Here is a 27,414-nt window from a genome sequence, read left to right on the forward strand (position 1 = left end):
TTAATGGCTGGCATTCAATCACCACTGTTTCCAATGTTATTGTCCACCTAAGGTTTGAATCTACTTTATTTTTGTGCTCATGCTCCAAAATGAGCTGGAAAAATGGATGAACGGTTTAGATATACAATTAGAGCCGGGCATCGGACCGAGTCGGATCGGATTGGGTCCAACTAGACCCGGTTCGATATTTGCAGGGCTTTACCCGAACTCGATCCGATCCGGCATCGGATCCTGGTCATCGGACTCGAACCTGATCCGAACTTTGCTGGCTTGAGCCGATTCGATTTCGACTCGGCTAGGAAACCCGAGTCGGATCGGATTAGGCAAGGTTCGGATCGTCATTTTTTTCAACGGTGTGGGAATTATTATTCTCATTGTTTCTTATGGTGCGATCTACTTGATTAGCAGATATATTTAAAATTTAGTATCAACTCCTAAAATGATATGGAAAAACTGATGGACAGTGTGGATAAACCAAAAAATTCAAGACGGGCCCCACACAAGCTCACATAAGCTTATAGCTTCATGAAGAAGCTTCAAGTCTTATAGCTTCCTGAAGAAGCTTCAAGTACAGTGTTACTGCTGCTTAGCTGACACCGGCTATAGCAGCTCTAGGTACGTGTCGTGCCAAGATGAGCACTGATGCTCCTCGAGCTCCGAGTTGTATGAACAGTTGGGACGCTATTGAAGTGACGTCACCAAGTTCTATGGGCCCCACTATGATGTATGTGTTGTATCTACATCGTCCATCCATTTTGAGATATCATTTTAGAATATGAACTAAAGAATGAAGCAGATAAAAATTTGTAGTGGACCCCACCACAGAAAACAGTGTGGAGAGTGATTCCCACTGTTGAAAATATCCTACGGCCCACCATAATGTTTATTTGAAATCCAACCTGGTCAAAAGTTAAAAAAGACATGAAAGAAGGGAAAACACAAATATCAAGTTGATCTAAAACTCTTATGGCTTTTAGAAGTTTTTAATGGTGGGCGTCACTGCTGCCCCACTGTTTTCTCTGCTGGGGTCCACTGGAGCCTTGGATTTAACTCATTCTTTTGATCTTGCCCTAAAATGATCTCTCCAAATGGATGGACGGCGTGGATACAAAACACACATCATGGTGGGGCCCACGAAACTTAGTGACATCACTTCAGTAGCGACTCTCGCTAATCAACCTGTCAGTAGCTAATCCGTGCCCGATTAGAGAGAGAGAAAGAGTTGCAGAGAGAGATAGAGAGAGAGAGAGATATAGAGAGAGAGATTTACCCGGACGATAGAGATCGGGATCGGGACGATTTGGGGATTCTGGATCCGCCGCGGTGAGCATTCTTCAAGTGCGGGTAGGGACAGGGTGGGGTAAAAAACAGGTTGCAAAGGAGGATTCGAGATCTGCAGGTGCGGGTAAGGGTAGAGTAGAGAAGGAAGAATTTGGGGATTTAGGGTTCGGAGCGGCGGCGAGCGTTCTTTGGGTGCAGTTAGGGTAGGGTAAAAAAAGGGGTCGGGTAAAACTTAAAAGTAAAAAAATAAATATATATAACCTAATAAATACAGTGGATCCAATCGGATCGGGTCGGTTCGGAACAGGCGCTATCCGTACCTGACCCGAAAATGTTTCGGATCTAGATGGGGCTACCCGATCTTGACTGATCCAGACCATCGGTTTTGTTCGAATCGGGTCGGATCGGGTCTGATCGGGTTGGATCCACCGGATCAGATCTAAAATGCCCAGCTCTATATACAATACATAGATTAAGGTGGTACCCATTCTATTGGGTAAGGCAAAGGGTGCACCTAATTTGCTCCTCATTTGATGAGTGCACTAACATGATTATAATAAGTATAGGGTATTAATGTTTTTCAAAATAAATTTATTTTAAAAATATTTTTAAATAATAATAATAAAATTATTAATTTTTATTTCTTTAAAAAAAATTTGAGAGAAGAAAAGTTTGGTTAGATGGAGTAGATAAAGATTTTCCCCTTTGGGCAAATCTAATGTTAAAATCACACCAGCACACTATATTAATGTAAGAGAACGCAAGTCATAAGACGAAAAGGTTGGAAAAATATAGAGACAATAATATAATATAAAACTTTCTTCTTTATTAAAATAAGAGAAAAAGAGATACAAGATTAACCTCTCTCACTTTTTTATTGCATAAGAACTTGCATGTGGTTTGGTGTCTTAGGGCTATAAGAACACAAATCTTCTCTCCAAACCCTTCATTTTTCTCCCAAATCTCCTGCTAATCCATTTGTTTTCAGTCCTTAATGTAGGTATTTGATATTTCATAAGATATTGTAATAGAAAGCAAGGCTTTTGACATGTTTACATAAATCACGGAAACAAGGAAGTTGAAGATGTACATGATAGATTTTTTTTTTTTTGTAGGCTGAAGCCTATCCTCTTTTAGATGCATATCTTTGAAGCGGATTTACTATAACCATCTTACAAGCCATTTGAATTATCAGTAGGATGTAAATATTATCTTAAAAGATAACAACATTATAATATGCCTTCAAATATTTTCAAATACAATTTATTTTCGGCCTCTTATTCACCCCTTAACTCTTGTAATGTCCTTATGAATGGTTTGGATCACATGTTAATATGCCACATTAAGGAATGTGGAGTGGTGCTGATGAGCTGCCTTAGCAAACATGGATTTTAAAATGTTTCAGGCAGAGCTGTCAGGCCAACCCTATTCCAAATTCTGATATTTCAGGACCAAGCCCAGCCTATTGACACCACTACTTGAACTTAGAGCTGTACACGAACTGAGTTAGCTCGGTTTCGCTTCACTCGACTCAAAAAAGCTCGATTCAACTCAGTTCAAAACTGAGTTCGAGTCGAGTTGAGCTGATTTTTTGAGCTTGAAAAAATTCCGAGTCAAGTTCAAGTTTGCCTGAGCTTGACTCGACTTGGATCGAATGCCAACTCAAATTGAACTCGGATCGAACCAGTTCGGTGACTCAATTATTTTGATATTGATGTTGCTCACCAAGTGTTTGATGAAATGACTCAACAAAGTGTCGGCTAGTAGCGAGGAAGGTATGGATCGAACCAGGGCCCTTTGCTTCAGCTTGCCATCAAACTAGTTCCAGCAGTTCTACTGAACTTGAAGGTTAACCAGGTCCTGAGTTCGTGTGGTTCTCTTCCCCCAAGCTCGGCCTACGATTTCCTTCCCCAAAGTGCCATTAATTTTATTTTTCAGGCAGGCTTTTGCCTTACGGAGGGCCCCGATAAATGCATTTAGCTGTTCACCTCCTCAGGTGAGTTCTCAGTGCATTTTGCCTGGAGAATAAGCAGGACCATCAGCCCCTGTAAAGAATGGGCTAGATGGGTTTAGCATCACAAGCTTCCTCTCAAAATTTCCTTATTCGCTTGGCGGATGTTGTAAAATGCTGCCCCAGTTGATGGGCTATGCAGAGGTGTGGGATTCAGCTCGCATCCAGGTGTGAATGCTTCTCGGCCAGCTTGCCCTCAGGTTTATCAGGTGAGTATCTTCTCCATCTCTTTATCAATAGTGAGTTGGCGTCGTCCACATGGGAGTTTTTTAGAGGGAATTATAACGTTCTTATTGGGGGGGCTCTTTCCATTGAGGCCAGACTGAATCAATGGTGGAACTCCCCTCCGCTGAATGGGATTGCTTCCGCTATGCACATGATCATTCCCTATGTGATTTTTTGGAAGATTTGGCAGTCCAGAAATTCTGCTAGATTTGACAACAGGCCCGCTTTAGCTTCTGTATTCATCGCTAAAGTCAGAAGGTGGTTGAATCTTCTATTCGAATAGACAATCCGTCAACGAATCTAGTCCAATTCATGGCCGAGATGCCTCCCGTTCCTTGCCTACTTCCTCAAAGATCGTGAAGTGGATTAAACCCCCTCAAGGCTGGTCAAAGTTGAATGTTGATGTTTCGGCTAGGGGTAACCTGGGGCTATCAAGTGGCGGAGGTATATGTAGAAATGACCACGCGGGGGGGTGGATTTCTTTTTTACTTTCGCAGAAGGTTATGGTATTGGCTCCAACATCAATGTGGAGCTTCGGGCAATCCATGACGGGCTATCTATCTGTTTGGCTAGTGATCTCACCAAAGCGGTGGTGGAATTAGACTCCCAACTTGCGATAACCTTTATAAATAAAAGCGTCCTCCTAGATTGGAAATGGAGCTATTGGCTAGCCAGAATTGATAGGTTGAAGCTAAGAGGCCAGGTTCATTTTGCCCGTATATTCAAGGAAGGTAATGGGCCAGCAGACGGCATGGCCCGGTTGGGTAGCAAGACCCAGTTGTCTTCTTTGGTCCGAGATAGCAGGAAGCTCCTGATCCAAGTTAGAGGTCTCCTTTTCCTGGATTCAGTGGGCCTGGGTGTTGCCAGGATGGTCACTGGTAAAGGTAGTCATTGACTGAGTCTCGAGTTCAGTCTGCTAGGGGTTGAGTTCTCTTCATCTTTGTTCATCCCTCCTTTTTTCTTTTTTTCTTCCTTCATTTTACTGCTGATCATGATACGCTTCTCCCAGGTCCTTTTTTCTTGGAAAAGCTCGAATGTCCAAATCCATGTAAATTTTGCATCTAGATGAATGAAGGCTTCTTTTTTAAAAAAAATAAAATAAAATAATAATAATAATAAAATTTAAAAAGAAGAAAGAATAAAGAAAAAAGAAAAAAGAGGAAGGTATGGATATGAAACAAATACCCTTGTATCTTGATTTTTTATGTTGCCTATTGAGTATTTGATGAAATATATGTAAAATGCTGTTGTTGTTTTATATACCGTGAGAAATTGTAGGTGCACTCCATGTGTTTAAGAAAATGCCGCAGAGGCTCGATCTTGGATCGAACTTGGCTCGAATTGGCCGAAGTTGCTGACCGAACCGAGCTGAGCTGGCCAGTCAGGCTCGAGGATCGAGCCTAACCGAGTTCGAGCTGGGGTCAGCTAGTGGCCGAGCTGAATCGAGTTGTGCCAAGCTCGACTCGATTTGACTCGTGTACAACTCGAATTGTATTATTCTAAAGCGGGGGAAGCAAACACTATCTTTAGGTTTTAGGTTTCTTGCTAATGGCCCAATAGTTCACTTATCCAGACCGTTGCTATAATGGACCTTATTGTCTGTGTACAATGCTCTGAATTTCCTGATGGGATAATCCTAACCCATGGACTTGTGACCTGCAAACAATGAAGAAAGGAAATAAATCAATTTTAACACTCTAAATCGTTGAACCCTAAGCCCCATTTAAACTAACGAAAACAAATGAGCTGCACATGAGTGGATGGATGGTCGGGGGCGACTCGTTGGGTGTGGATTGGGTGCTACCCTCACCTGGATCTAGCCAAAGACAGACGGTCCTATTAGGGCTCTTTTGGTCTCATTGGGACCCGCCTAGATGCGTGTTTTATCCATGCCGTTCAACCATTTTGACACATCATTTTAGGTAATGACCTAAAAAATAATGTATATCAAATACTCAAGTCTTGTTGGGACCCACATCCCCTGACAGGACCGTCCATCTCTAGCTAGTTCCGGGTGGGGTAGTACCCAATCCGCGTCCGACTCCTATTGCGATAAGTATTGTTGGGACCCACATCCCCAGAATCAATCAAAGCTGGAGGCTTTCATGCAACGGGTTGGCATTTTCGAGTGAGTGGACTTGGTGCGTAAGCATCTTATACTTTTTCTACGCGAGTTTTTCCTTTTTAGTTGATGGGTCTACTCCTCCCACGTTCCCTAGGAATTGTTTGGTGGTCTGACAGAGTATTATCCACCAAACGCATGCAGAATTCCTCTATTCACGGGAGCAGACAGTTGACACCCCGGATTCACCTAAGTGGGGAGGATCCCTGACTGTGGGCTTACAGTGATGTTGGTGACTTAAATCTACACCCTTCAACCGTTTTGAAAGCTCATTTTGAGGCATGATACCAAAAAAGAAGCAGATTCAAATCTTATGTGGACCATACCACAAAAAACAATAGTGATTAAATCCCCATCTTTAAAATCTTCATGGGGGCCATCGGAATGTTTATTTGCCATCCAACCTGTTAATAAGGTTACAAAGATCTTGATGAAGAGACCACACAAATATCAGCTTGATACAAAACTTTTGTGGCCCATGAGAAGTTTTCAACGGTTAATTACCACTGTTTCCTGTATCATTGTCCACTCGAGATTTGCATCTACTTCATTTTTTTAATCATGGCCTAAAATGAGCTTTCAATGAGGATGGACAAGGTCCAATCCAACTTGGGAATGTGAATGAATCTAATGGGCCCACTGGTGCATAAGTGGATAAGGTCCAATCCAATTTCTGGGAATGTGATTTCCAGGAAGGAATGTAAGGTCAGCAAAGGTTTAATGGCCAAAGGCGTATGCCTTTTGGTTCCTCTCTCTTTCCCTCTTGAATGCTTTTGAAAATTTCATCATCCAATTGTACGTTCTTTCTATAAAAACTCAACACCCTTTCCTTCCCTTCAAACATACTCCAAAACACCTCAAGCTCTTCCCTTGTGTGATCTTTTGTAACCTTTCTTCATTTTTTATTTTTATTTTTGAACTGATCATGGCCCACTCAACCCTCTATCTAGCCGTTCTCATCATCACCATTACCATATCATCATCCCCTGTCTCATCACGGCTCTCAGTCTCTTTCTATGCCAATACATGCCCATCTGCGTTCGACACTGTCCGGACCGCCATGCGGGCCGCCATTAATCGAGAGGCCCGAATGGGGGCGTCCATCATACGTCTCTTCTTCCATGATTGCTTTGTTAACGTGAGTACTCGCACCACCCACTAGTAGCACGTGCACCATATATGCAAATGCTCTACACATGCCAAAGTGGCACACGTGTGATAGTCGGCAGCCCTGTAGTATGTGTGTGAACCCAAAATAAAAAGTCCACTCCACTTATTAAGATGGGTTATCCACATACGTTGAATGTGAGCCATCAGTTATAATTTTTGCCAACCATTCGTACATATATGGCCCACCAAATTATTGGACCGGCCTAGTTTTCTGGCTATCGCACATTGTCTATCCTGCCTGCTGGATGAAAAATCCGCATCATGCTACTTTCATACTTTTGGACTGCTTGCGTTTGGTGTATGCAGATGGACATTATTAAGGAGCATTCCTAATCTATCCATCCATCCATTCATCTAATGAGATTTTATGATTGTAGGGTTGTGATGGAGGCATTCTTCTAGACAATACTGGATCATTCGTTGGTGAAAAGACTTCACCAGCTAATAACAATTCAGCGCGAGGATATGAGGTGATCGATAACATAAAGATGCAAGTGGACAGAGCTTGTGGTAGAAGTGTGGTATCTTGTGCAGACATCCTAGCCATTGCCGCCCGCGATTCCGTCGTTGAAGTGAGTATGATCATCCTGTCATTGTACCAATGAACATGCATACATGTTGTTGTACAGGCCATTAAACTGTTATAACAGATTTATTATTATTATTATTATTTTTGTCATTTCTTAACAACCATTATAACAGTGGTTACCGTTACATATAACGGTATGATAGCTGTTGCAAAACCATGGACAAAATCTACAAGATTACTGATCACATACAGCCTGAAGGACAGCTAACTTGTCATACATCATCATTCCTGACAATTTGCTACTTATGTAGAACATCTGCACCGTGCAAATGGTAGGCCCCTCCATGAAGATCAGTTGGCACAAAAATCAGGCATGTCCGCTGATTAGGTGGGGCACATAGACTGTCTGTTTTCCATCAATTCTGTGGTGTGGCACATCTGATGGGAGGACCTGCCTGATTTTGGTGCTAGTTGATCTACAAGTATCCTGTCGGCAGGAGGGTGTGGCTGCACCTAATATTCAGCTCATCGACCATCCAACATGGGAACCATCGTATCAACTGCTTGGACCACTGAATGCATGTGTACTTGCTAATGCAAAAACTAAATTCTTCTATTCATGTCACAGCTTGGTGGGCCATCTTACTCAGTTCCAGTAGGGAGAAGAGATTCAAGAACAGCAAATGGAGCTAGTACTGACCTTCCTGGCCCTGATGAGACCCTCATTTCAATCATTGACAAATTTAGACGGAAGGGATTTAGTCCTCGAGAGATGGTTGCCTTATCAGGAGCCCACACGGTGGGCCAGGCCAGGTGTGACTTGTTTAGAGGCCGGATCTACAATGACGCCAACATCGATCCAGCATTTGCAGCCACTCGTCGCACCACTTGTCCCAGCACCGGCGGCAATGACAATTTGGCCCCACTGGACCCACAAAGCCCAAACCGATTCGGCAACAACTATTTCCAAGCATTGATCAACAGGTGAGGCCTCCTCCGTTCCGATCAAGTTCTGTTCAACGGTGGATCTACTGACTCCGTGGTCACATTGTACAGCAATAATGCTGACGCTTTCTCGATAGATTTTGCCAGTGCCATGTTCAAGATGGGGAATTTGGGCCCACTAACTGGTTCCCAAGGGGAAGTTCGAGTTAATTGTAGGAGGGTTAACTAGAATGAGCTCTCTAATTATCTACTTAAGGCTCTTGTTTTATTTTGTTACATGGATTGTGGCCAAAATTGTACCACGTATGTGGTTTGAACAGTTGTATTCGGATTTTTTTTAGTTTTGTTGTTTAAGCATATTAGGGTTATGGGGCTCCCTCCCCCTCACTTTCTCTTACTTTTAAACTATTTATTAGAGATATGATTGTCCATATCACCACCTAAAGACGAAATTGCTAAATATGCTATGCCACGTTAAAACTCTCTCTTAAGCTAAAGCTGATATCGAGCATGCTGAGCTTGAATACAATGTCATTCAGATAGGACTTTGTAACACCTTTTGTGAAAACATCATTCAATTGACTATTAGACCCAATATAAAATAATTAATACTATTTCTTAGCTTTTTATAAATGAAATTGTTTGGCTCAAATTCAATCGTGTGTATGTGTTTATAGTGTAGGCCATGCCAGAGCCTTTTATAGCTCGATCCAATGCGAAGGCCACGACCTGAAGTGTCAAGATAGGTAGAGGGATTGAGCAGTTTCCTATGACTAAGAACTGAAGTAGCTTGGAAGTCTATTCAGCCACTCATGTGTTCAATCAAGCGATTTGCGATGTGAATGGTCTGTGCTTTTAAAAAGTTCCTTTTGCCTGTTAGACACACAGCTTTTTTCTCTCTGTGATGGTAGAGATAATCTAGCTAGTATAACACGTGATTTAAGGGAACTCAATTATGTTGATGAAATGAGAATGAACTTACAATAGATGGTTCCTCACAATCTAGCGTCTGTAGCATAGATGGCGATGGCCTGTAACTAAGTCTAGTCCAACAAAAGGTCCTGGGAAGTTTTTAATGGCTGGCATTCAATCACCTCTGTTTCCCATGTTATGGTCTACCTAAGGTTTGAATCTATTTTATTTTTGTGCTCATGCTCCAAAATGAGCTGGAAAAATGGATGAATAATTTAGATATGCAATACTTAGATTAAGGTGGGCCCCATTCTATTGGGTAAGGCAAAGGGTGCACCTAATCTGCTCCTCATCTGATGAGTGCACTAACATGGTTATAATAATTAGTATAGGTTAGTAATGCTTTTCAAAATTAAATTATTTTTTAAATATTTTAAAATAATAGTAATGAAATTATTAATTTTTATTTCTTTTATTTCTTTTTTTTATATATATAAATGAGAGAAAAAAAAGTTTGGTTAGATGGAGTAGATAATGATTTTCCCCTTTGGGCAAATCTAATGTTAAAATCACACCGGCACACTATATTGAAGAAAGAGAAGGCAATTCATAAGATGAAAAGGTTGGAAAAATATAGAGACACACGGTACAAAAATTTATATGGCTTAATAATATACCCACTTCACGGGACAATAATATAAAACTTTCTTCTTTATTAAAATAAGAGAAAAAGAAATACAAGATTAACCTCTCTCTCACTTTTTTTGGCATAAGAACTTGCATGTGGTTTGGTGTCTTCGGCCTATATGAACACAAATCTCTCTCCAAACCCTTCATTTTTCTCCCAAATCTCTTGCTAATCCATTTGTTTTCGGTCCTTACAGTAGGTATTTGATATTTCATAAGATATTGTAAAAGAAAGCAGCGGTCTTGACATGTTTACATAAATCACGGAAACAAGGAAGTCGAAGATGTACATGATAGAAGTTATTATTATTATTATTATTATTATTTTGTATAGGCTGAAGCCTATCCATTTTTAGTTGCATATCTTTGAAGCGGATTTACCGTAACATCTTACAAGCCATTTGAATTATCAGTAGGATGTAAATATTATCTTAAAAGATAACAACATTATAATATGCCTTAAAATAGTTTCAAATACAATTTATTTTCGGCCTCTTATTCACCCCTTAACTCTTATAATGTCCTTATGAACGGTTTGGATCACATGTTAATATGCCACATTAAGGCATGTGGAGTGGTGCTGATGAGCTGCCTTGTACAATCTCATGGGCGTAGCAAACATGGATTTTAAAATGTTTCAGGCGGGGCTGTCAAGCCAACTCTATTGACACCACTGTTTGAATTTAGAGCTGTACACGAACTGAGTTAGCTTAGTTAGCTCGCTTGACTCGACTCAAAAAAGCTCGATTTGAAACTGAGTTTGAGCCGAGTTGAGCTGATTTTTTGAGCTCGAAAAAATTTCAAGCCGAGTTCAAGCCTGCCCGAGCTTGACTCGACTCGGATCGAATCCCAACTCGAATCGAACTTAGATCGAACCAGTTTGGTGACTCGATTATTTTGATATTGATGTCGCTCACCAAGTGTTTAATGAAATTAATGACTCAACGAAGTGTCAACCAGTGGCAAAGAAGGTATGAATATGAAACAAATACCCTTGTATCTTGATTTTTATATTACCTACTGAGTGTTTGATAAAATACATGTAAAATGCTGCTATTGTTTTACATACCGTGAGAAATTGATGGTGCACTTCATGTGTTTGAGAAAATGCCACAGAGGCTTGATCTTGGATCGAACTCAGCTCGAACTATTGACCGAACCAAGCTGAGCTGGTGATGTAGAGCGGGTCGCAAGCAGTTACATGGCCAAGATGGATCAGAAAAGGCCCAATCGACGACGGAAGTGATCCAGACCATCGGACCTTAAATCGGGCGTATCTCATAATTTGGAATGAGTTATTTGACGTAAAATATATGATTTCGGGTAGAACGAGCTACTTTAGCCAACCAACCCCGCTACGCCGGGTTACCCAAGCCAGATTTGTGAAATACTGCCAGATCGACGGTCGTTTTCCTATTTTAATTTTGTTTTTACTATAAATAATAAGTTTTAGTTTGATTATAACTCTTCATCTGTTGGGCTTTAAGAGTTGTGTTCAACGTGAAAAAAGCTTAGAAAAATTAGGAGAACGGTTTGGTAAAGCCAAATAGGACACTCACTATTTTTGGCCGAAAACCTTGCGCACTAATAGACATCATAACCATCTATAAATAGTAAGTTTACTATTTATAGTAAGTCGCGAATTCTAGGAGTTTTACTTGTAGTTTGATTCTGATTTCTTTCCCATTGCTTGGTACCCCTTTTTAAAGGGTTGTGGACTCGTTTTATTGATTCATTAATCAATTTTGAATTTATTAGAATTTAATTATATTTTTTGCTTTCTTTTCTCGTGGATTCGAGAAGTCTCTGTGAGGAGTCCAGAGAAGTTCCATGGATTCGAAATAGTTATCCTCTTGAGGAAGACGGTGCTCGACCTCACGTCCTTCCCTGCATCAATTTGGTATCAAAGCAAGGTTTTTTCTCGAATAGATGGCTTCTAACAACGGGTCGGGCAACAATCCCATGGGCAGTGCTTCAGGAAATTTACCTTTAATGGCGGCAGCTTTTGAAGCAGCGCAGCAAGAGAATCAGCAAGCCATGCAAGACCTGCAGGCTTCCATCGACCGCATGACAAATCTCTTGGCGGAAACCCTAGGTCAAGTTGAAAGGAGGAGCTTAAGCTTGGTGGAAACAACTGCAACTCGCACGAACCAGGCAGATAAAAGCACCAATCCACACATGGCAGCGACTGAAGCAGCTACTATGTGCCCGATTCCTCCCTAGTGATTACGATCATGTATTATTCCAACAATACCAAAATTGTCGATAGGGCAGTCGGTCGATGATAGGGTAATCGGTCGGTGAGAGAATATGTAGAAGAATTTTACCGCCTGGCGGCGCGTAACGATTTGGTCGAGACTGAATCGCAGCAAGTTGCCCAATTCAACGGTGGATTGTGTATGGCGATCCAGGATCAGGTCAAGATGTAGTCTGTCTGGATAATGAATGATGCGATCAAGTTGGCTACTCGGGCGAAAGCGCAACTTGAACGTCCTAACACACGGACCTATCCTACCGTAAGGATCACTGCGGCAGGTCCACCCCAGGGAGCTCCACAGCCTAAGGGAAAGGAGCCCATAGGAGCACGCACTCAACCTCCTGCGTCTAAGAGCCGAGATCAGGGAAGCGGGCAAGCTAGACCCCAAAGGGGCGTATCGACTGCTGCTAGTCCAAGTAGAATCCCGAACTCCTATGCTTGACCAAGGCCTGACAACTGCTATCGTTGTGGCCAACTGGGCCACTTATCAACTACTTGTCCCCAAAGAAAAGTGGCGAACCTCGCCATCAATGATGATAGTGCTGATAATGCCTATGAAAATTCAGATGTTAAAGAACGGGAGCATACCACCGAGGACAAGGTAGATAATTCAAGTTGGGTTCAGCAAGATCGCAGCGAGTCACTCATCGTGAGGCGGCTATTATATGCACCAAGAAAAGAAGTGTATCCACAACGGCATAACATCTTCTGCACTAGGTGTATAGTGAATCGAAAGGTTTGTAACGTGATCATTGACAGTGGAAGTAGTGAAAACATTATCTCCAAGGTCATGGTGGAAAATTTACAATTGAAGATGGACCGTCATCCCTTCTTATATATAATCGGTTGGATCAAGAAGGTCAATGAAACTAAGATAACTAAACGGTGCACTATATCCTTTTCAATTGGTAAACATTATAAAGATGAAGTAGTATGCGATATGGTTGACATGAAAGCATGTCACATACTACTCGGTCGACCCTCGTATCTAACCGTGGTGCCACTCATAAATGCAAGATGACATATATATCTTCGTCAAGGACGGCCCGAAGATCATATTGGCCCTATAGATTCAGAGGGACCACCTGAAACTTTTAAAGTGGAGGGTCGTTTTCTCTTAACCATATGGGACTTATTAATTGTAAAAGGGGAAGAACTCGAACCTACCATTATCCCTGAAAGACTAAGACCCTTGTTACATGAATTTGAAGAAATCTGGTCCGATGACCTTCCCAATGGGTTATCCCTCATGCGGGATATCTAACACCATATCAACCTTGTCCCTGGGTCCAGTTTATCAAATTATCCTCATTATCGAATGAGTCTGAATGAGTGCGAGATTCTGCAGGGGCAAGTGGAGGAGCTAATCCGTAAGGGTGTTATTCGAGAAAGCATGAGCCCATGTACTGTACCAGCTCTATTAACTCCAAAGAAAGATGGGAGTTAGCGCATGTGTGTCAACAACCAGGCCATCAATAAAATCACCATAAAATACAGGTTTCCTATACCACGGTTGGACAAGATGCTGGACATGCTAGAGGGTACAAAAATATTCTTTAAATTAAACCTAAGGAGTGACTACCATCAGATTCGAATACGACCGAGTGATGAGTGAAAAACGGCCTTTAAGACCAACGAAGGATTGTACGAATGGATGGTCATGCCCTTCGGTCTTTCGAATGCGCCTAGCACATTCATGAGATTGATGAACCAGGTTCTGAAACCTTTCATTGGGTGGTTCATTGTGGTTTATTTTGATGATATTTTGATATACAGTTAAAACGAAATCACCCATATGGAACACCGCAAGAAGGTCCTTCAAGTGCTCATTGAAAATAAACTGTATCTCAATTTTAAAAAGTGCAGCTTCATGACTGATAGCCTATTATTTTTGAATTTTGTCATAATATTCACGGGCATTCGTGTGGATGAGGAAAAGGTGAAGGCAATCAGAGAATGGCCGGTTCCTACAAATATTCACGAAGTGCGAAGTTTTCATGGACAGACGACATTCTATCGTTGGTTCATGAAAATTTTTAGTACCATTGTGTCACCAATCATAGATTGCATGAAAAAATGACAGTTTCAGTGGACTGGCAAAGCCGATAGGAGTTTTGCCGAAATCAAGCACAGATTATCCACGACCCCGGTTCTTGTACTTTACAACTTCGACAAACTGTTTAAAGTCAAATGTGATGCCTCATATGTCGGGGTTGGGGGAGTTTTGTCTCAAGAAGGTATGTCGGTAGCCTTTTACAATGAGAAACTTAGCGATGTACGCAAAAAGTGGTCTACATATGAGATCGAGTTGTACGCGGTGGTCCAGGCACTGCGACACTGGCGACATTATTTAATTCAAAAGAAATTCATACTCAAATTCATTAATAGCCAAGCTAACATTAACCATGTGTATGCTAGATGGATCTCATTTTTACAGGAATTCATGTTCATGCTAAAACATAAGTCAGGGCAATAGATCAAAGTAGCCAATACGCTGAGTCTCCGTGTAACTTTGTTAGTCACTATGAATAATGAGGTGTTGGGTTCGAGCGCCTCAAAGACATATGCCGACGACGACGACTTCAAGGACGCATGGGTTAGATGCCAAGAAGGTCACCCCGGTGACTTACATATGCAAGATGGTTTCCTTTTCAAGGAAAATCGACTATGCATCCCTAACAGTTCGCTAAGGGAACAGATAATCTGAGAGCTACATGGAGGTGGCCTTAGTGGACACCTTGGAAGACGAGCTCTTGTGGAAGAATGGTATTACTGGCCGCAATTGGTACATAATGTGGGAAAGACAGTCTAACGTTATTATATTTGTCAGACCTCTAAGGAGCAATCTCATAATACGGGCCTCTATACCCCGTTACCCGTGCCTGACGGCCCTTAGGAGGATTTATTTATAGACTTCATACTTGGTCTCCCACAAACACAACGTGGCATGGATTCGGTGTTCGTGATAGTAAATCATTTCTCCAAGATAGTGCACTTCCATCTAAGAAGACTTTCGATACAACACACATGGTAAATCTATTCTTTAGAGAAATTGTGCGGCTACGCGGGGTTCCCAAGACTATTACTTCTGACCGTGATACGAAGTTCATAAGCCACTTTTAATGGACTTTGTGGACTCGATTCAATACACGACTTCAGTTCAGCAGTGCCTACCACCCACAGATTGACGGGTAAATTGAGGTTGCGAATCGCAAGTTGGGAAACCTCCTTCGATGTATTTCAAGAGAAAAATCAAAGGAGTGGGATTTAGTCTTGTCTCAAGCAGAGTTTGCATTTAATAATATGGTGAACCACTCGATAGGAAAATTTCCGTTCCAAGTTATTTACGGACGAGTACCTCGCCACACACTAGACTTGGTCCCTCTGCCCAAGCTCCCAAGCATGAGCATTACAACAGAACATATGACAGACAGGATCATGGGCATTCATGCGGAGGTACAGACTATGCAACATGCCTCGAACGAAAAGTAAAAGGAACAAGCGGATAAGCATCGATGACAAAAAGTGTTCGAGGTGGGCGACCAAGTAATGGTCCATCTGCGCAAAGAAATATTTTTAACTGGAATATATAACAAGTTGAAGAATAGAAAGATTAGACTAGTTCCAATCATTCAAAAGATCAATGACAATGCTTTGTTGTTGATCTTCCAGATGATATGGCGATCTCACAGACTTTCAACGTCGCGGACCTGACCGAGTATCATGAACTAGAGTAAGACGAGAACTCGTGAACAAATTCTTTTGAAGTGGAAGAGACTGATGTAGAGCGGGTCGCGGGCAGTTACATGGCCAAGATGGATGAGAAAAGGCCCGGTCGACAACAGAAGTGATCCAGACCATCGAACCTTAAATTGGGTGTATCTCGCAATCCGGAATGAGTTATTTGACGTAAAATATATAATTTTGGGGTAGAACGAGATACTTTAGCCAACTAACCCATCTACTCCGGGTTACCCAAGCCAAATTTGCAAAATACCGCTAGATCGACGGTCATTTTCCTATTTTAATTTTGTTTTTACAATAAATAGTAAGTTTTAGTTTGATTATAACTCTTTATCTGTTGGGCTTTAGGAGTTGCGTCCAACGTGAAAAGAGGTTAGAAAAATTAGGAGAACGGTTTGGTGAAGCTAAATAGGACACTTACTATTTTTGGCCGAAAACCTTGTGCACTAGTAGACATCAAAATCGTCTATAAATAGTAAGTTTACTATTTATGGTAAGTCGCGAATTCTAGGAGTTTTACTTGTAGTTTAATTCTAATTTCTTTCCCATTGCTTGGTACCCCTATTTCAAAGGTTGTGGACTCGTTTTTATTGATTCATTAATCAATTTCAAATTTATTAGAATTTAATTATATTTTCTGCTTTCTTTCCTCATGGATTCGAGAAGTCTCAGTGAGGAGTCCAAAGAAGTTCCGTGGATTCGAAATAGTTATCCTTTTAAGGAAGACGGTGCTCAACCTCATGTCCTTCCCTAAGTCAGCTGGCCAGTCAGGAGGCTCGAGGACCGACCCGAGTTCGAGCTGGGGTCAGCTACTGGCCGAGCTGAGTCGAGTTGTGCCAAGCTCAACTCGATTCGACTCATATACAACTCTACTTGAATTGTATTATTCTAAAGCGGGGGGAAGTGAACACCATCTTTAGGTTTTAGGTTTCTTGCTAATGGCCCAATAGTTCACTGATCCACACCGTTGCTATAATGGACCTTTTTGTCTATGTACAATGCTCCAAATTTTCTGATGGGATAATCCTAACCCATGGACTGGTGACCTTTAAACGATGAAGAAAGGAAATAAATCAATTTTAACACTCTAGATCGTTGAACCCTAGGTCCCATTTGAACTAACAAAAACAAATGAACTGCACATGAGTGGATGGATGGTCGGGGGGCGACTCGTTAGGTGCGCATTGGGTGCTACCCTCACCTGGATCTAGCTAAAGACGGACGGTCCTAGGGCTCTTTGGGGCTCTTTGGGACCCACCTAGATGCATGTTTTATCCATGCCGTTCATCCATTCTGACACATCAATTTAGGTAATGACCTAAAAAATAATGCATATCAAATACTCCATCCCCTGACTGGACCGTCCATCTCTAGCTAGGTGTACCCAATCCGCGTCTGACTCGTATGCTATAAGTCTTGTTGGGACCCACATCCCCAGAATCAACAAAGCTGGAAGCTTTCATGCAACACGTTGGCAATTTCGAGTGAGTTGACTTAGTGTGTAAGCATATTATCCTTTTTCTACTCGAGTTCTACCTTTTTAGCTCATGGGTCTACTCCTCCCACGTTCTCTGAGGAATTGTTTGATGCTCTGATATAGTGTCATCCACCGTACGCATGCAGAATTCCTCTATTCACGGGAGCAAACAGGTGATACCCCGGATCCACTAAGTGGGGAGGATCCCTGACTGTGGGCCTACAGTGATGTTTGCGACTTAAATCTACACCGTTCAATCGTTTTGAAAGCTCATTTTAAGGCATGATACTAAAAATGATGCAGATCCAAATCTTACGTGGACTATACCAAAGGAAACAATAGTGATTAAATCCCTATCATTAAAATCTTCACAAGGGCTACCAGAATGTTTATTTACCATCCAACCTGTTGATAAGGTTACAAAGATCTTGATGAAAAGACTACACAAATATCGGCTTGATCGAAAACTTTTGTGGCTCATGAGAAGTTTTCAACGGTTGATTACCACTGTTTCCTGTATTATGGTCCACTTGAGATTTGGATCTACTTCATTTTTTTAATCATGGCCTAAAACGAGCTTTCAATAAGGATGGACAAGGTCCATTCCAACTTGGGAATGTGAATGAATCCAACGGCCCACTGGTGCATAAGTGGACAAGGTCTATCCAATTTGAGAATGTGAACGAATGTAAGGCCAGGAAAGGTTTAATAGTCAAAGGCGTATGCGTTTTTCCTCTCTCTTAATTGTTTTTGAAATTTTCATCATCCAATTGTATGTTCTCTCTCTATAAAAACTCCAACACCCTTTCCTTCACTTCAAACATACTCTAAAACACCTCAGGCTCTTCCCTTGTGTGATCCTTTGTAACCTTTCTTCATTTTTATTTATTTTTTTGAACTGATCATGGCCGGCTCAACCCTCTGTCTGGCCCTTCTCATCATCACAATCACCATATCACCATCCCCAGTCTCATCACAGCTCTCAGTCTCCTTCTATGCCAATACATGCCCATCCGTGTTCGACACTGTCCGGACCGCCATGCGGTCCGCCATCAATCGAGAGGCCCGGATGGGGGCATCCATCATACGTCTCTTCTTCCATGATTGCTTTGTTAACGTGAGTACTTGCACCACTCGCCAGTAGCACGTGCACCATATCTGCAAACGCTCTACACGTGCCAAAGTAGCTCACATGTGTGATAGTAGGCGGCCCTGTAGTATGTGTGTAAGACCACCCCAAAAAAAGTCTACGCCACTTATTAAGATGGGTTATCCACATACGTTGAATGTGAGCCACCAGTTATCATTTTCGCCAACCATTCGAACATATGTGGCCCACCAGATGATTGGATTGGCCTACTTTTCTGGCTATTGCACATTGTCTATCCTGCCTACTGGATGAAAAATTCAAATCTTATCCATCGTCTTACTTTTGCATTTTTAGGCCGCTTGCGTTTGGTATATGCAGATAAACATCCTTAAGAAGCATCCCTAATCTATCCATCCATATCTAATGAGATTTTATGATTGTAGGGTTGTGATGGAGGAATTCTTCTGGACAATACTGGATCATTTGTTGGTGAACAAACTTCACCAGCTAATAACAATTCAGCACGAGGATATGAGGTGATCGATAACATAAAGATGCAAGTGGACAGAGCCTGCGGCAGAAGTGTGGTATCTTGTGCAGACATCCTAGCCATTGCTGCCCGCGATTCCGTCGTTGAAGTGAGTATGATGATCATCCTGTCAATGTACCAATGAACATGCATACATGGTTATTGTATGGGCTACTAAACTGTTATAACAGATTATTTTTTTATTTTTTATTTTTCATTTATAAACAACCGTTACAACAGGTAACACCGTTACATATAACGGTATGAAAGTAGGTACAAAACCATGGACAAAATCTACAAGATTACTGATCACACAGGTAACAACCGTTACAACAGCTAACTTGTCGTACTGCATCTTCCCTGCCAACTTGCTACTTGTGTAGAACATCTGTACCATGCAAATGGTGGGACCCTCCATGAAGATCACTTGGCACAAAAATCAGGCATGTCGACTGATTAGGTGGGCCACATAGACTGTCTGTTTTCCATCAATTCCAGTGGTGTGGCACGTCTGATGGGAGGACCTGCCTGATTTTGGTGCTAGTTGATCTACAAGTATTGTGTCGGCAGGAGGGTGTGGCTGCACCTAATATTCTGCTCATTGACCATCGAACATGGGAACCAATATCGTATCAACGGCTTGGATCACTGAATGCATGTGTACTTACTAATGCAAAAACTAAATTCTTCTATTAATTATGTCACAGCTTGGTGGGCCATCTTACTCAGTTCCAGTAGGGAGAAGAGATGCAAGAACAGCAAATGGAGCTAGTACTGACCTTCCTGGCCCTGATGAGAGCCTCGATTCAATCATTGACAAATTTGGACGGAAGGGATTTAGTCCTCGAGAGATGGTTGCCTTATCAGGGGCCCACACGGTGGGCCAGGCCAGGTGTGTCTTGTTTAGGGGCCGGATCTACAATGACGCCAACATCGATCCTGCATTTGCAGCCACTCGTCGCACCACTTGTCCCACCACTGGCGGCGATGACAATTTGGCCCCACTGGACCCACAAAGCCCAAACCGATTCGGCAACAACTATTTCCAAGCGTTGATCAACAGGCGGGGCCTCCTCCGCTCTGATCAAGTTCTTTTCAATGGTGGATCTACTGATTCCGTGGTCACCTTATACAGCAACAACGCCGACGCATTCTCGACAGATTTTGCCAGTGCCATGGTCAAGATGGGTTATTTGGGCCCACTTACTGGGTCCCAAGGCGAAGTTCGAGTTAATTGTGGGAGGGTTAATTAGAATGAGCTCTGTAATTATCTACTTTGGGCTATGGTTTTGTTTAGTTACATGGATTATCCAAGTGTTGCTGCCATCCTGGCCAATGTACTATGGATGTGCTTTGAACTCTGTATTTGTATTTTCAGTTTTGTTGTTTAATCAAATTAAGGTTTTGGTGTCCTTCCCTCTCACTTTCTCTTACTTTTAAACTATTTATTATAAATATGGTTGTCCATATGACCACCTAAAGACGTAATTGATGATTATGCACTGACACTTTCTTCAAACTAAAGCATGGATATCGTGCATGCACAGCTTGAATATTATGTCATTTAGCTGAGATTCTATAACACCTTTTGTGAAAATATCTGTTGGCTGTTTCATGGACTCATTACAAGGTGTGATCCTACCTTTTGGAAAAAATAAATAAATAATAAAGCTCCATAATTTTGGAAGAAAAACAAAACTTACATCATAAACAAAATTACTCGATCCAAGGTGTGATCCTACCTTTTGGAGAAAAAAAACTCAGTTTTGGAAGAAAAACAAAACTTCTACCGGGAACAAAATTACTCAATACAAGGTGTGATACTACCTTTCCGAACAAAAACTAAAAAAAAAAAACAAACCCATAGTTATGGAAGAAAAACAAAACTTCTTTCACAAATACTCGATACAAGGTGTGATCATACCTTCCGGGAAAAAAAAAAAAAACCTATAATTTTGAAAGAAAAACAAAACTTCTATCACGAACAAAATTACTCAATACAAGGTGTGATACTATCTTTTGAAAAAAGAAAAAGAAAAAAGAAAAAAGCCCATAGTTTTGGAATAAAAACAGAACTTCTATCATGGACAAAATTACTCAATACAAGGTGTGATCCTACCTTTCGAGTAAAAAATGAAAAAAAACTAAAAATCCATAGTTTTGGAAGAAAAACAAAACTTCTATCATGAACAACATTACTCAATACAAGGTATGATACTACCTTTCGGAAAAAAAAAAACAAAAACCCATAATTTTGGAAGAAAAACAAAACTTCACGGACAAAATTACTCAATACAAGGTGTGATCCTACCTTTCGAGTAAAAATAAAAAATAAAATCCATGGTTTTGGAAGAACAAAACTTCTATCACGAACAAAATTACTCAATACAAGGGGCGATCCTACCTTTGTGGAAAAAAAAAAAACCATAGTTTTGGAAGAAAAACAAAACTTCTATTACAAACAAAATTACTCAATGCAAGGTGTGATCTTACCTCTGGGGAAATTTTATTTATAAAAAAAAAAAAAAAAAAACCCAAAGATTTTTTTATAAAAAACAAAAAATAAAATTTCTATCATGAACAAAATGACAGTTAATCCGAATGTGTTTGGAACGTTCTTGAAAAACTGTATCGGATGCAATGGGAATGACAACTTTTTTATTTTTTAATTTATTTATTTACATGTACACACACTCACGCCACACTGCCACAGTGGGATTTCACCACCTAGGGATACTCGAACCCTTGACCGGGTTTTAAAACTCCTGAGAGTCCACCACCGGAGCAAGAGTAAGGATCCTATGCGAAGGACAGCTTAATTGCTGCAAGAGAAAGGAACAACTGCCTGCAAGATAAAATGGGTAAGAAAGGTTATCTAGGTGGTTGATGTCATGGACACCTCACTCTATGATGCATGCACCAAAATTCTCCAAGTTTTAAACCTTTAAATAGGTGAGCCATAAAGAAATGAATGAGAAAGACGGTAAATATTCTACAGTTAAGATAGCATAACCCGATGGGTTCTTACTCTTGCCCGGGTGGTAGACTCTCAGGAGTTTCAACTCCTGGTCAAGGGTTCGGGTACCCATAGGTGGTGAAATTCCACCAGCGTGAGTGTGTGGGGTTGTGTGTGCGTGTGTAAAATAATTAAAAAAAAAAGATAGCATAACCCGTCCATATCCACCGTATTAATACTTTTTGTCAATGAGTGACCGTCCACTTCGACTTGCTTCAAATATCTCGGCCCTGAGTATGACGTGTGCTTAAAAAAATTAATGATTGGGTAAATGAGATTTTTTGTCTCGTTTTCCATCCCACGTGTATGTTTTTGCGAGTTGACGTATTTGTGTGGAGTTATGCGCATGCGTTCGACCCTGTGGTAATTACTATACATTCCATCTATGTCGACCCACCATGATGTGTTCATTCCATCCAGACCGTCCATTTGACGTGTACGTCTATTTTACACCTAGTTACAAAAATACAGTATGATCAATATTTCAGGTAGGCCACACTACAAGGGAACATGGTTAGATAATGGGGAGGGGGATGCCCAGTATAGAAACTTCGAGATGGAGTGTAGGGTCCACCATGTGGTGTGTATATCATCCAATCCGTTCATTGGGTGCACTACACCTGGATGAAGGGACCGAACCTAACTCGTTCCAAAACTTAGGTGGGCCAAAACAATCGAATACATAGGCTTTAGGATTGATAGAACATGGCTGCCTGTGTGTGTCCTACCTGAGTTTTGAATCAGGATGAATTTTGAGATGTACTGTTATATGAAGAGACTCACATAGATGCATGGTTTGGATTCCACGTACACATCACGGGTGGGCCCCACACGTCCCGATCATATAGCAACTATCATACCTTCGAATGGACGTGATTATTCCCTACATAACCTCTGTAACTAAACTTTCACATACAGTGTCCAGTGTTTCCCTTTCCCACCAAGGTGTCATTTTTTATGGACATCCAATCTGTGGAAAAGGTGGTCCACACCATGAAACATCTCAGTTAAAAATCAGTGGGTCCACTCATCAGGCCGATCAGACCGTCCAAATCAATGGACAGTCGATGGTCCGACTAAAGATGTGATCGGCTTGATTTTCATGGAAAGTAATCTTGATAGTGTTTCCCATACTTCGTGCAGATCGGATGTCTTATATGCATGACACGTTGGCATGAAAGCGGGGTAGGATGTGAAAGTTCATATAATAATAGTCATAGGGGTCTGGTCGAATAGATCCTGATGTATTAAAATATGACACGTGGAGATTTTAGCCGTTGCATCTGGGCCATCTTCCTATGATCTAAACCGTTTATATGACGAGTTTAACTTTTGTGGTGGAAATTCAACAAGCAGAAGCTCATTTCAACCATGAACGTTCCGATCAATGAAATGCGATGCCACATGTCACCTAGGGCCCGTTTGGCCGGGTGGATTGGAAGGGATTGAATGGTATTAGGGTGGATGGCATGAATTTCAAGGTAATGATGGGGTTGTCGGTGGATTGTCTTAAGATCCATGGGATTGCTATATTGATTCTGTTTGGCACACCGGGCTAATCCTGGGATTAAACTTTCCCATCCCTTCCAATCCCTCAAACCAAACATGTCCGAGGTAAATTTGAACGGATTAGGGTGGACTGGATGGGATTTAAAGGTAGTGATGGTGTTGTCAGTGGATTGTCTTAAGATCCATGGGATTGCTATATCCCGGGATCAGGTCACCCAATCTGTTGGCACAAGCAGAAGCTCATTTCAACCCTTCGATAATTTGGCCAATTTGATTTGAACATTAACGGCCGCCATAACTCTGTATACTAAATGTGTTGAGATATTCAATCCGAGAGTTTTTTTGGTCATCCTCGATGCATGGGGAGCTCTATCAAATAAACGGTTTGGATCATTGAAAGAGGCCCAAATCTAACGGCTAGAGTCCTCGAGATGTATTCAAGCAAACCTGTATACTAGCTTTGCCAAGCCCACACGTGTGCACAAGACTGCTCATGTATACGACACAGATATGTCAGCGTGGCAACTTGGTATGAGATCCAGTCCATTCATTAGAGCGGTACCACCGTTTAGATGTCATGGTACGTTGCGCAAGAATCAGGTCGGTTCAATCTCAGGTGGGCCGTAGTATATGACATAACGTACGGCTGAGAAAAACTTGGCTGAAGTAAATTTTTTTTTTTTTCACCCGTCCAACTGGTTTTTAGATCATCGACCACCAGATGAATGGACAAGATTTGATTCCAAGCAAGAAAATCTACATCGTGTGCATGAGCTTCCTTCTCCAAACGTGTGGGCTTAGCAAAGCTCTGTATTATATAATGCTGGGGCTAGACTTTGCAAAATTCGTCCATCCTGTGCACGTGGGCCCGTGGATCGGCAATCCAATCCGAACCGTTGATACAATGGGTCTCACGCCAGATGGAGGATACTAGCAAGAGAATATTCTCATTTTTCTGGTTGAATATCCACCGTTGCTGTGGTTTCTTTGTCAACCATCTAGTTACAGGCGACCTATTAAAGGACTAGGTTTCTTCAATTCTGATTTTTAATACATAGGCGATCCGCAATGGGTCCCATCGTATCAATGGTATGGATGACTGAACCATGTGTCCTACGGATACGAATTTAAAGCCCGAACTTCTCTTGACCGTTGATATACACTATTGGGAGCTAGGACTGTCAATGGCTGACCCGTCGGGTTTTCAGGCCCGAATTTGCTTTGACCTGGCTCGGGCTGGCATATTACACCCGTGGCCAATTTCCAGGCCTAAACTTCAAGGCCGTTTACTAACTGCGCCGTTGTACGGCTGTATATACGTGTAATCGAATTGGCCTGATTTTTATGTTGCGATTTGTGGTTTTTAAAAAATATATTTTTCAAATATTTTAAAATTTTCAGATTTTCGCGCCAAATGACTTTTAGAAATTTTAAATGAAAAAGTGTGATGAATGCTTTTGTCCCATGTCGAAAATGATAGGAAAATATTTGAGGTTTATATATGAATGCATGTGTAATATTTTTACTTTGAGTTTTGGAGATTAAAACACTTAGGTTATTTAATGGAACAATTTTTACGTGATTGTGATTCGGCCTCGTGAAATGAAATAATGGATCTTTATTTCATTTTATTTTTCATTTTTTCGATAAATCCAACTTAATTTTTCCAATATTTTCGACCACAATTCTTGCACTGTGAGGCCCACCTAACAAATAACCCGAACCTTTGAACAAAATGAGCCAGCGGGTCGGTATCGGGTTGCCTAGAGTTTGGGTGCAGCGAGGGCATTGTCATCTCGGTCATCTGGGACCCGCCTGATCGGTCCATTAGTTCCGGGCCCAGTTCGGGTCTGAGCTTAACTTGAGGGCTGGGCATGTAGACCTCAACATTGGTCAAGCCCAGCCCATTGGCAGCCTAAAATAATGATCCTCTGCAGCGTTTTTGTTGAATAGCTGATTCCATGAACGTTGATGCGCCTGGACGCGGTTTGGCTTTGGCTAGTAACCCTAGTAGCAGCCAGCTATTTGGTTTCAAAGCTCTGTGGACCTCGCCATGATATACGTGTTTTATCCTCGCCGTTCATTCATTTTTCCAGCTCATTTTAGGGCATGATCCAAAAAATGACACAAATTCAAATCTCAGGTAGACCACGCCCAGGAAACAGTGGGGATTGAATGGTTACTGTTGAATTTTTTTTCAGGAGCCACTGAAGTTTTGGATCATGCTATTTGTGTTTTCCCTTCATCCATGCCTATGTGAACTTATCCATAGGTTTACTGTCAACCATGGATGTTCAATATCAGCACTATTTTCCTGTGATATGGTTCACCTATGATTTGGATCTCTCTGCTCCTGCCCTAAAATGAGCCGAAAAAAATGGATGGACAACATGGATAAAACACATGGCACTTAAGTTTTGGATCATGTGGATATTTGTGTCTTCTCTTCCTCCACGTGAACTTATCCATAGGTTTACCGTCTACGGTGGACATTCAATCACTACTATTTCCCTGTGATATAGTTCACCTAAGATTTGGGTCTAGCTCATTTTTAGAGTCATGCCCTAAAATGAACTGAAAACAAAAATAAAAATAAAAAATGAATAGACAACATGTATAAAACACATAAATATGGTAGGGTCCACGGAGCTTTGACACTAGGGTCACTATTCAAACGGCATTCATATGATACCTAAAAATTAGGAGGGTTGCCAACTATGAAAGTGTAATGCCTCAAAATATCAGACTAATTCAACCATCATTTGCAACACCAAGTGAATTTGGAGGTGTCCAGTGGTTGTCCATTATTTTCTAGTGTCCCACCTGGTGAGGGCCTATTTTTTGGAAATCCCATCAGCATGTGGGGGCTTACATGATCTGCAGCTTCCATCACATAAAAATGAGGTGTTGGGCCACACTGTAAAAAATAATTTGGACAACCACCTAAAAATCGTCCAATACAAGCGGTGGGCCACATGATAGTTGCAACAGTCGAATATGAGGTCCTGGGCCCACATGTGGCAACCACTAAGCAAGTTGCACATGTTTTTTTTTTTTTTCTATAAATATAATTCCACCGAAGAGAAAAAAAGTGAAAGAGAAAGGGATCCGATGTGATAAGGATAAGCCTATGACATTTCAATTCCTCGCAATCTTTTGGGTCCTGCATCCCTTGTGAGAGAATCCAAGGCATCCTTTATTAGAGAATCCAAGAGAGAAAATAGAGAGGAATTATAAGAAAATTAATGTACATTAAGCTTTTTTTCAATGATCTAAACCGTTAGTTGTATTTGGAGCCATCTAAACGATAGGATTAAAGAGATTATTAGATAATTTCTCCTCGAATAATAGTTAGGCGGGCCACTGGACGTCGGCCATTCATCTTCGACAGTGAAGTATCATGGAATTACTATCAAATTGTGTGGGCCCACCCATCCAGGCCTTTTGGCATTTGCCTGAATTTTAAGGGTCCCAATTTCATGGTTGGTCAACCATTTTGGATGGAATTAGATGCCGTGAAAACATCAAAGGCAAGTCCGGCACGCAAGAGTTGTAATCTTATTCATTGAGAATTATACTCAGTGATAGGAGTCTTATGTAATATGCCATGGCTTCCATACCATTAGCCTGATAGAATCATCTGATCAACGTGGTTTTCATCATTGATGGCCAGGAAATTTATAAAAAACCTAATATATTATATCGATGAATAGAGTTGTACACGAGTAGCTCGAAAAGCTCGATGAGCTTGGCTCGGTTTAGCTCGAATGACCTCGGCATGATACGGAAATTCGAGACAGACCGATGCCTATTTAACTCTAACTCGTTGAAAAACAAACTGAGGTCGAGTAGCAGGTAGGTAGCTCGGATCGGCTTGAAGCTCAAAGCTTGACTTAAAACTGGCTCAATG

The 27,414-nt window shown here is 41.4% G+C and overlaps 2 protein-coding genes across 2 annotated transcripts; both read left to right on the forward strand.

The window, feature by feature from the left end:
- The first annotated feature begins 6,452 nt into the window (after positions 1-6,452).
- On the forward strand, positions 6,453-8,722 carry LOC131237728 (peroxidase 4-like). Its single transcript, XM_058235673.1, has 3 exons — positions 6,453-6,777; positions 7,187-7,381; positions 7,967-8,722. Exons 1-3 carry the CDS (start codon positions 6,565-6,567, stop codon positions 8,324-8,326), a joined length of 768 nt encoding a protein of 255 aa, XP_058091656.1. The 5' UTR covers positions 6,453-6,564; the 3' UTR covers positions 8,327-8,722.
- Positions 8,723-18,167: 9,445 nt separating this feature from the next.
- On the forward strand, positions 18,168-20,400 carry LOC131237725 (peroxidase P7-like). Its single transcript, XM_058235671.1, has 3 exons — positions 18,168-18,477; positions 18,894-19,088; positions 19,687-20,400. The coding sequence occupies exons 1-3, from the start codon at positions 18,265-18,267 to the stop codon at positions 20,230-20,232; spliced, it is 954 nt and encodes a 317-aa protein (XP_058091654.1). The 5' UTR covers positions 18,168-18,264; the 3' UTR covers positions 20,233-20,400.
- Positions 20,401-27,414: the final 7,014 nt, after the last annotated feature.

Source organism: Magnolia sinica, chromosome 2, assembly GCF_029962835.1.
Source record: "Magnolia sinica isolate HGM2019 chromosome 2, MsV1, whole genome shotgun sequence".
Lineage (NCBI taxonomy): Eukaryota > Viridiplantae > Streptophyta > Magnoliopsida > Magnoliales > Magnoliaceae > Magnolia > Magnolia sinica.

What these genes read in the sequence shown, in the direction of transcription:
- LOC131237725 (XM_058235671.1), top strand. Translation starts at nt 18,265, where the DNA reads ATGGCCGGCTCAACCCTCTGTCTGGCCCTTCTCATCATCACAATCACC. An exon ending in TCCATGATTGCTTTGTTAAC is followed by an intron (nt 18,478 to 18,893) that starts GTGAGTACTTGC and finishes TTATGATTGTAG; the next exon opens with GGTTGTGATGGAGGAATTCT. An exon ending in CCCGCGATTCCGTCGTTGAA is followed by an intron (nt 19,089 to 19,686) that starts GTGAGTATGATG and finishes ATTATGTCACAG; the next exon opens with CTTGGTGGGCCATCTTACTC.
- LOC131237728 (XM_058235673.1), top strand. Translation starts at nt 6,565, where the DNA reads ATGGCCCACTCAACCCTCTATCTAGCCGTTCTCATCATCACCATTACC. An exon ending in TCCATGATTGCTTTGTTAAC is followed by an intron (nt 6,778 to 7,186) that starts GTGAGTACTCGC and finishes TTATGATTGTAG; the next exon opens with GGTTGTGATGGAGGCATTCT. An exon ending in CCCGCGATTCCGTCGTTGAA is followed by an intron (nt 7,382 to 7,966) that starts GTGAGTATGATC and finishes TTCATGTCACAG; the next exon opens with CTTGGTGGGCCATCTTACTC.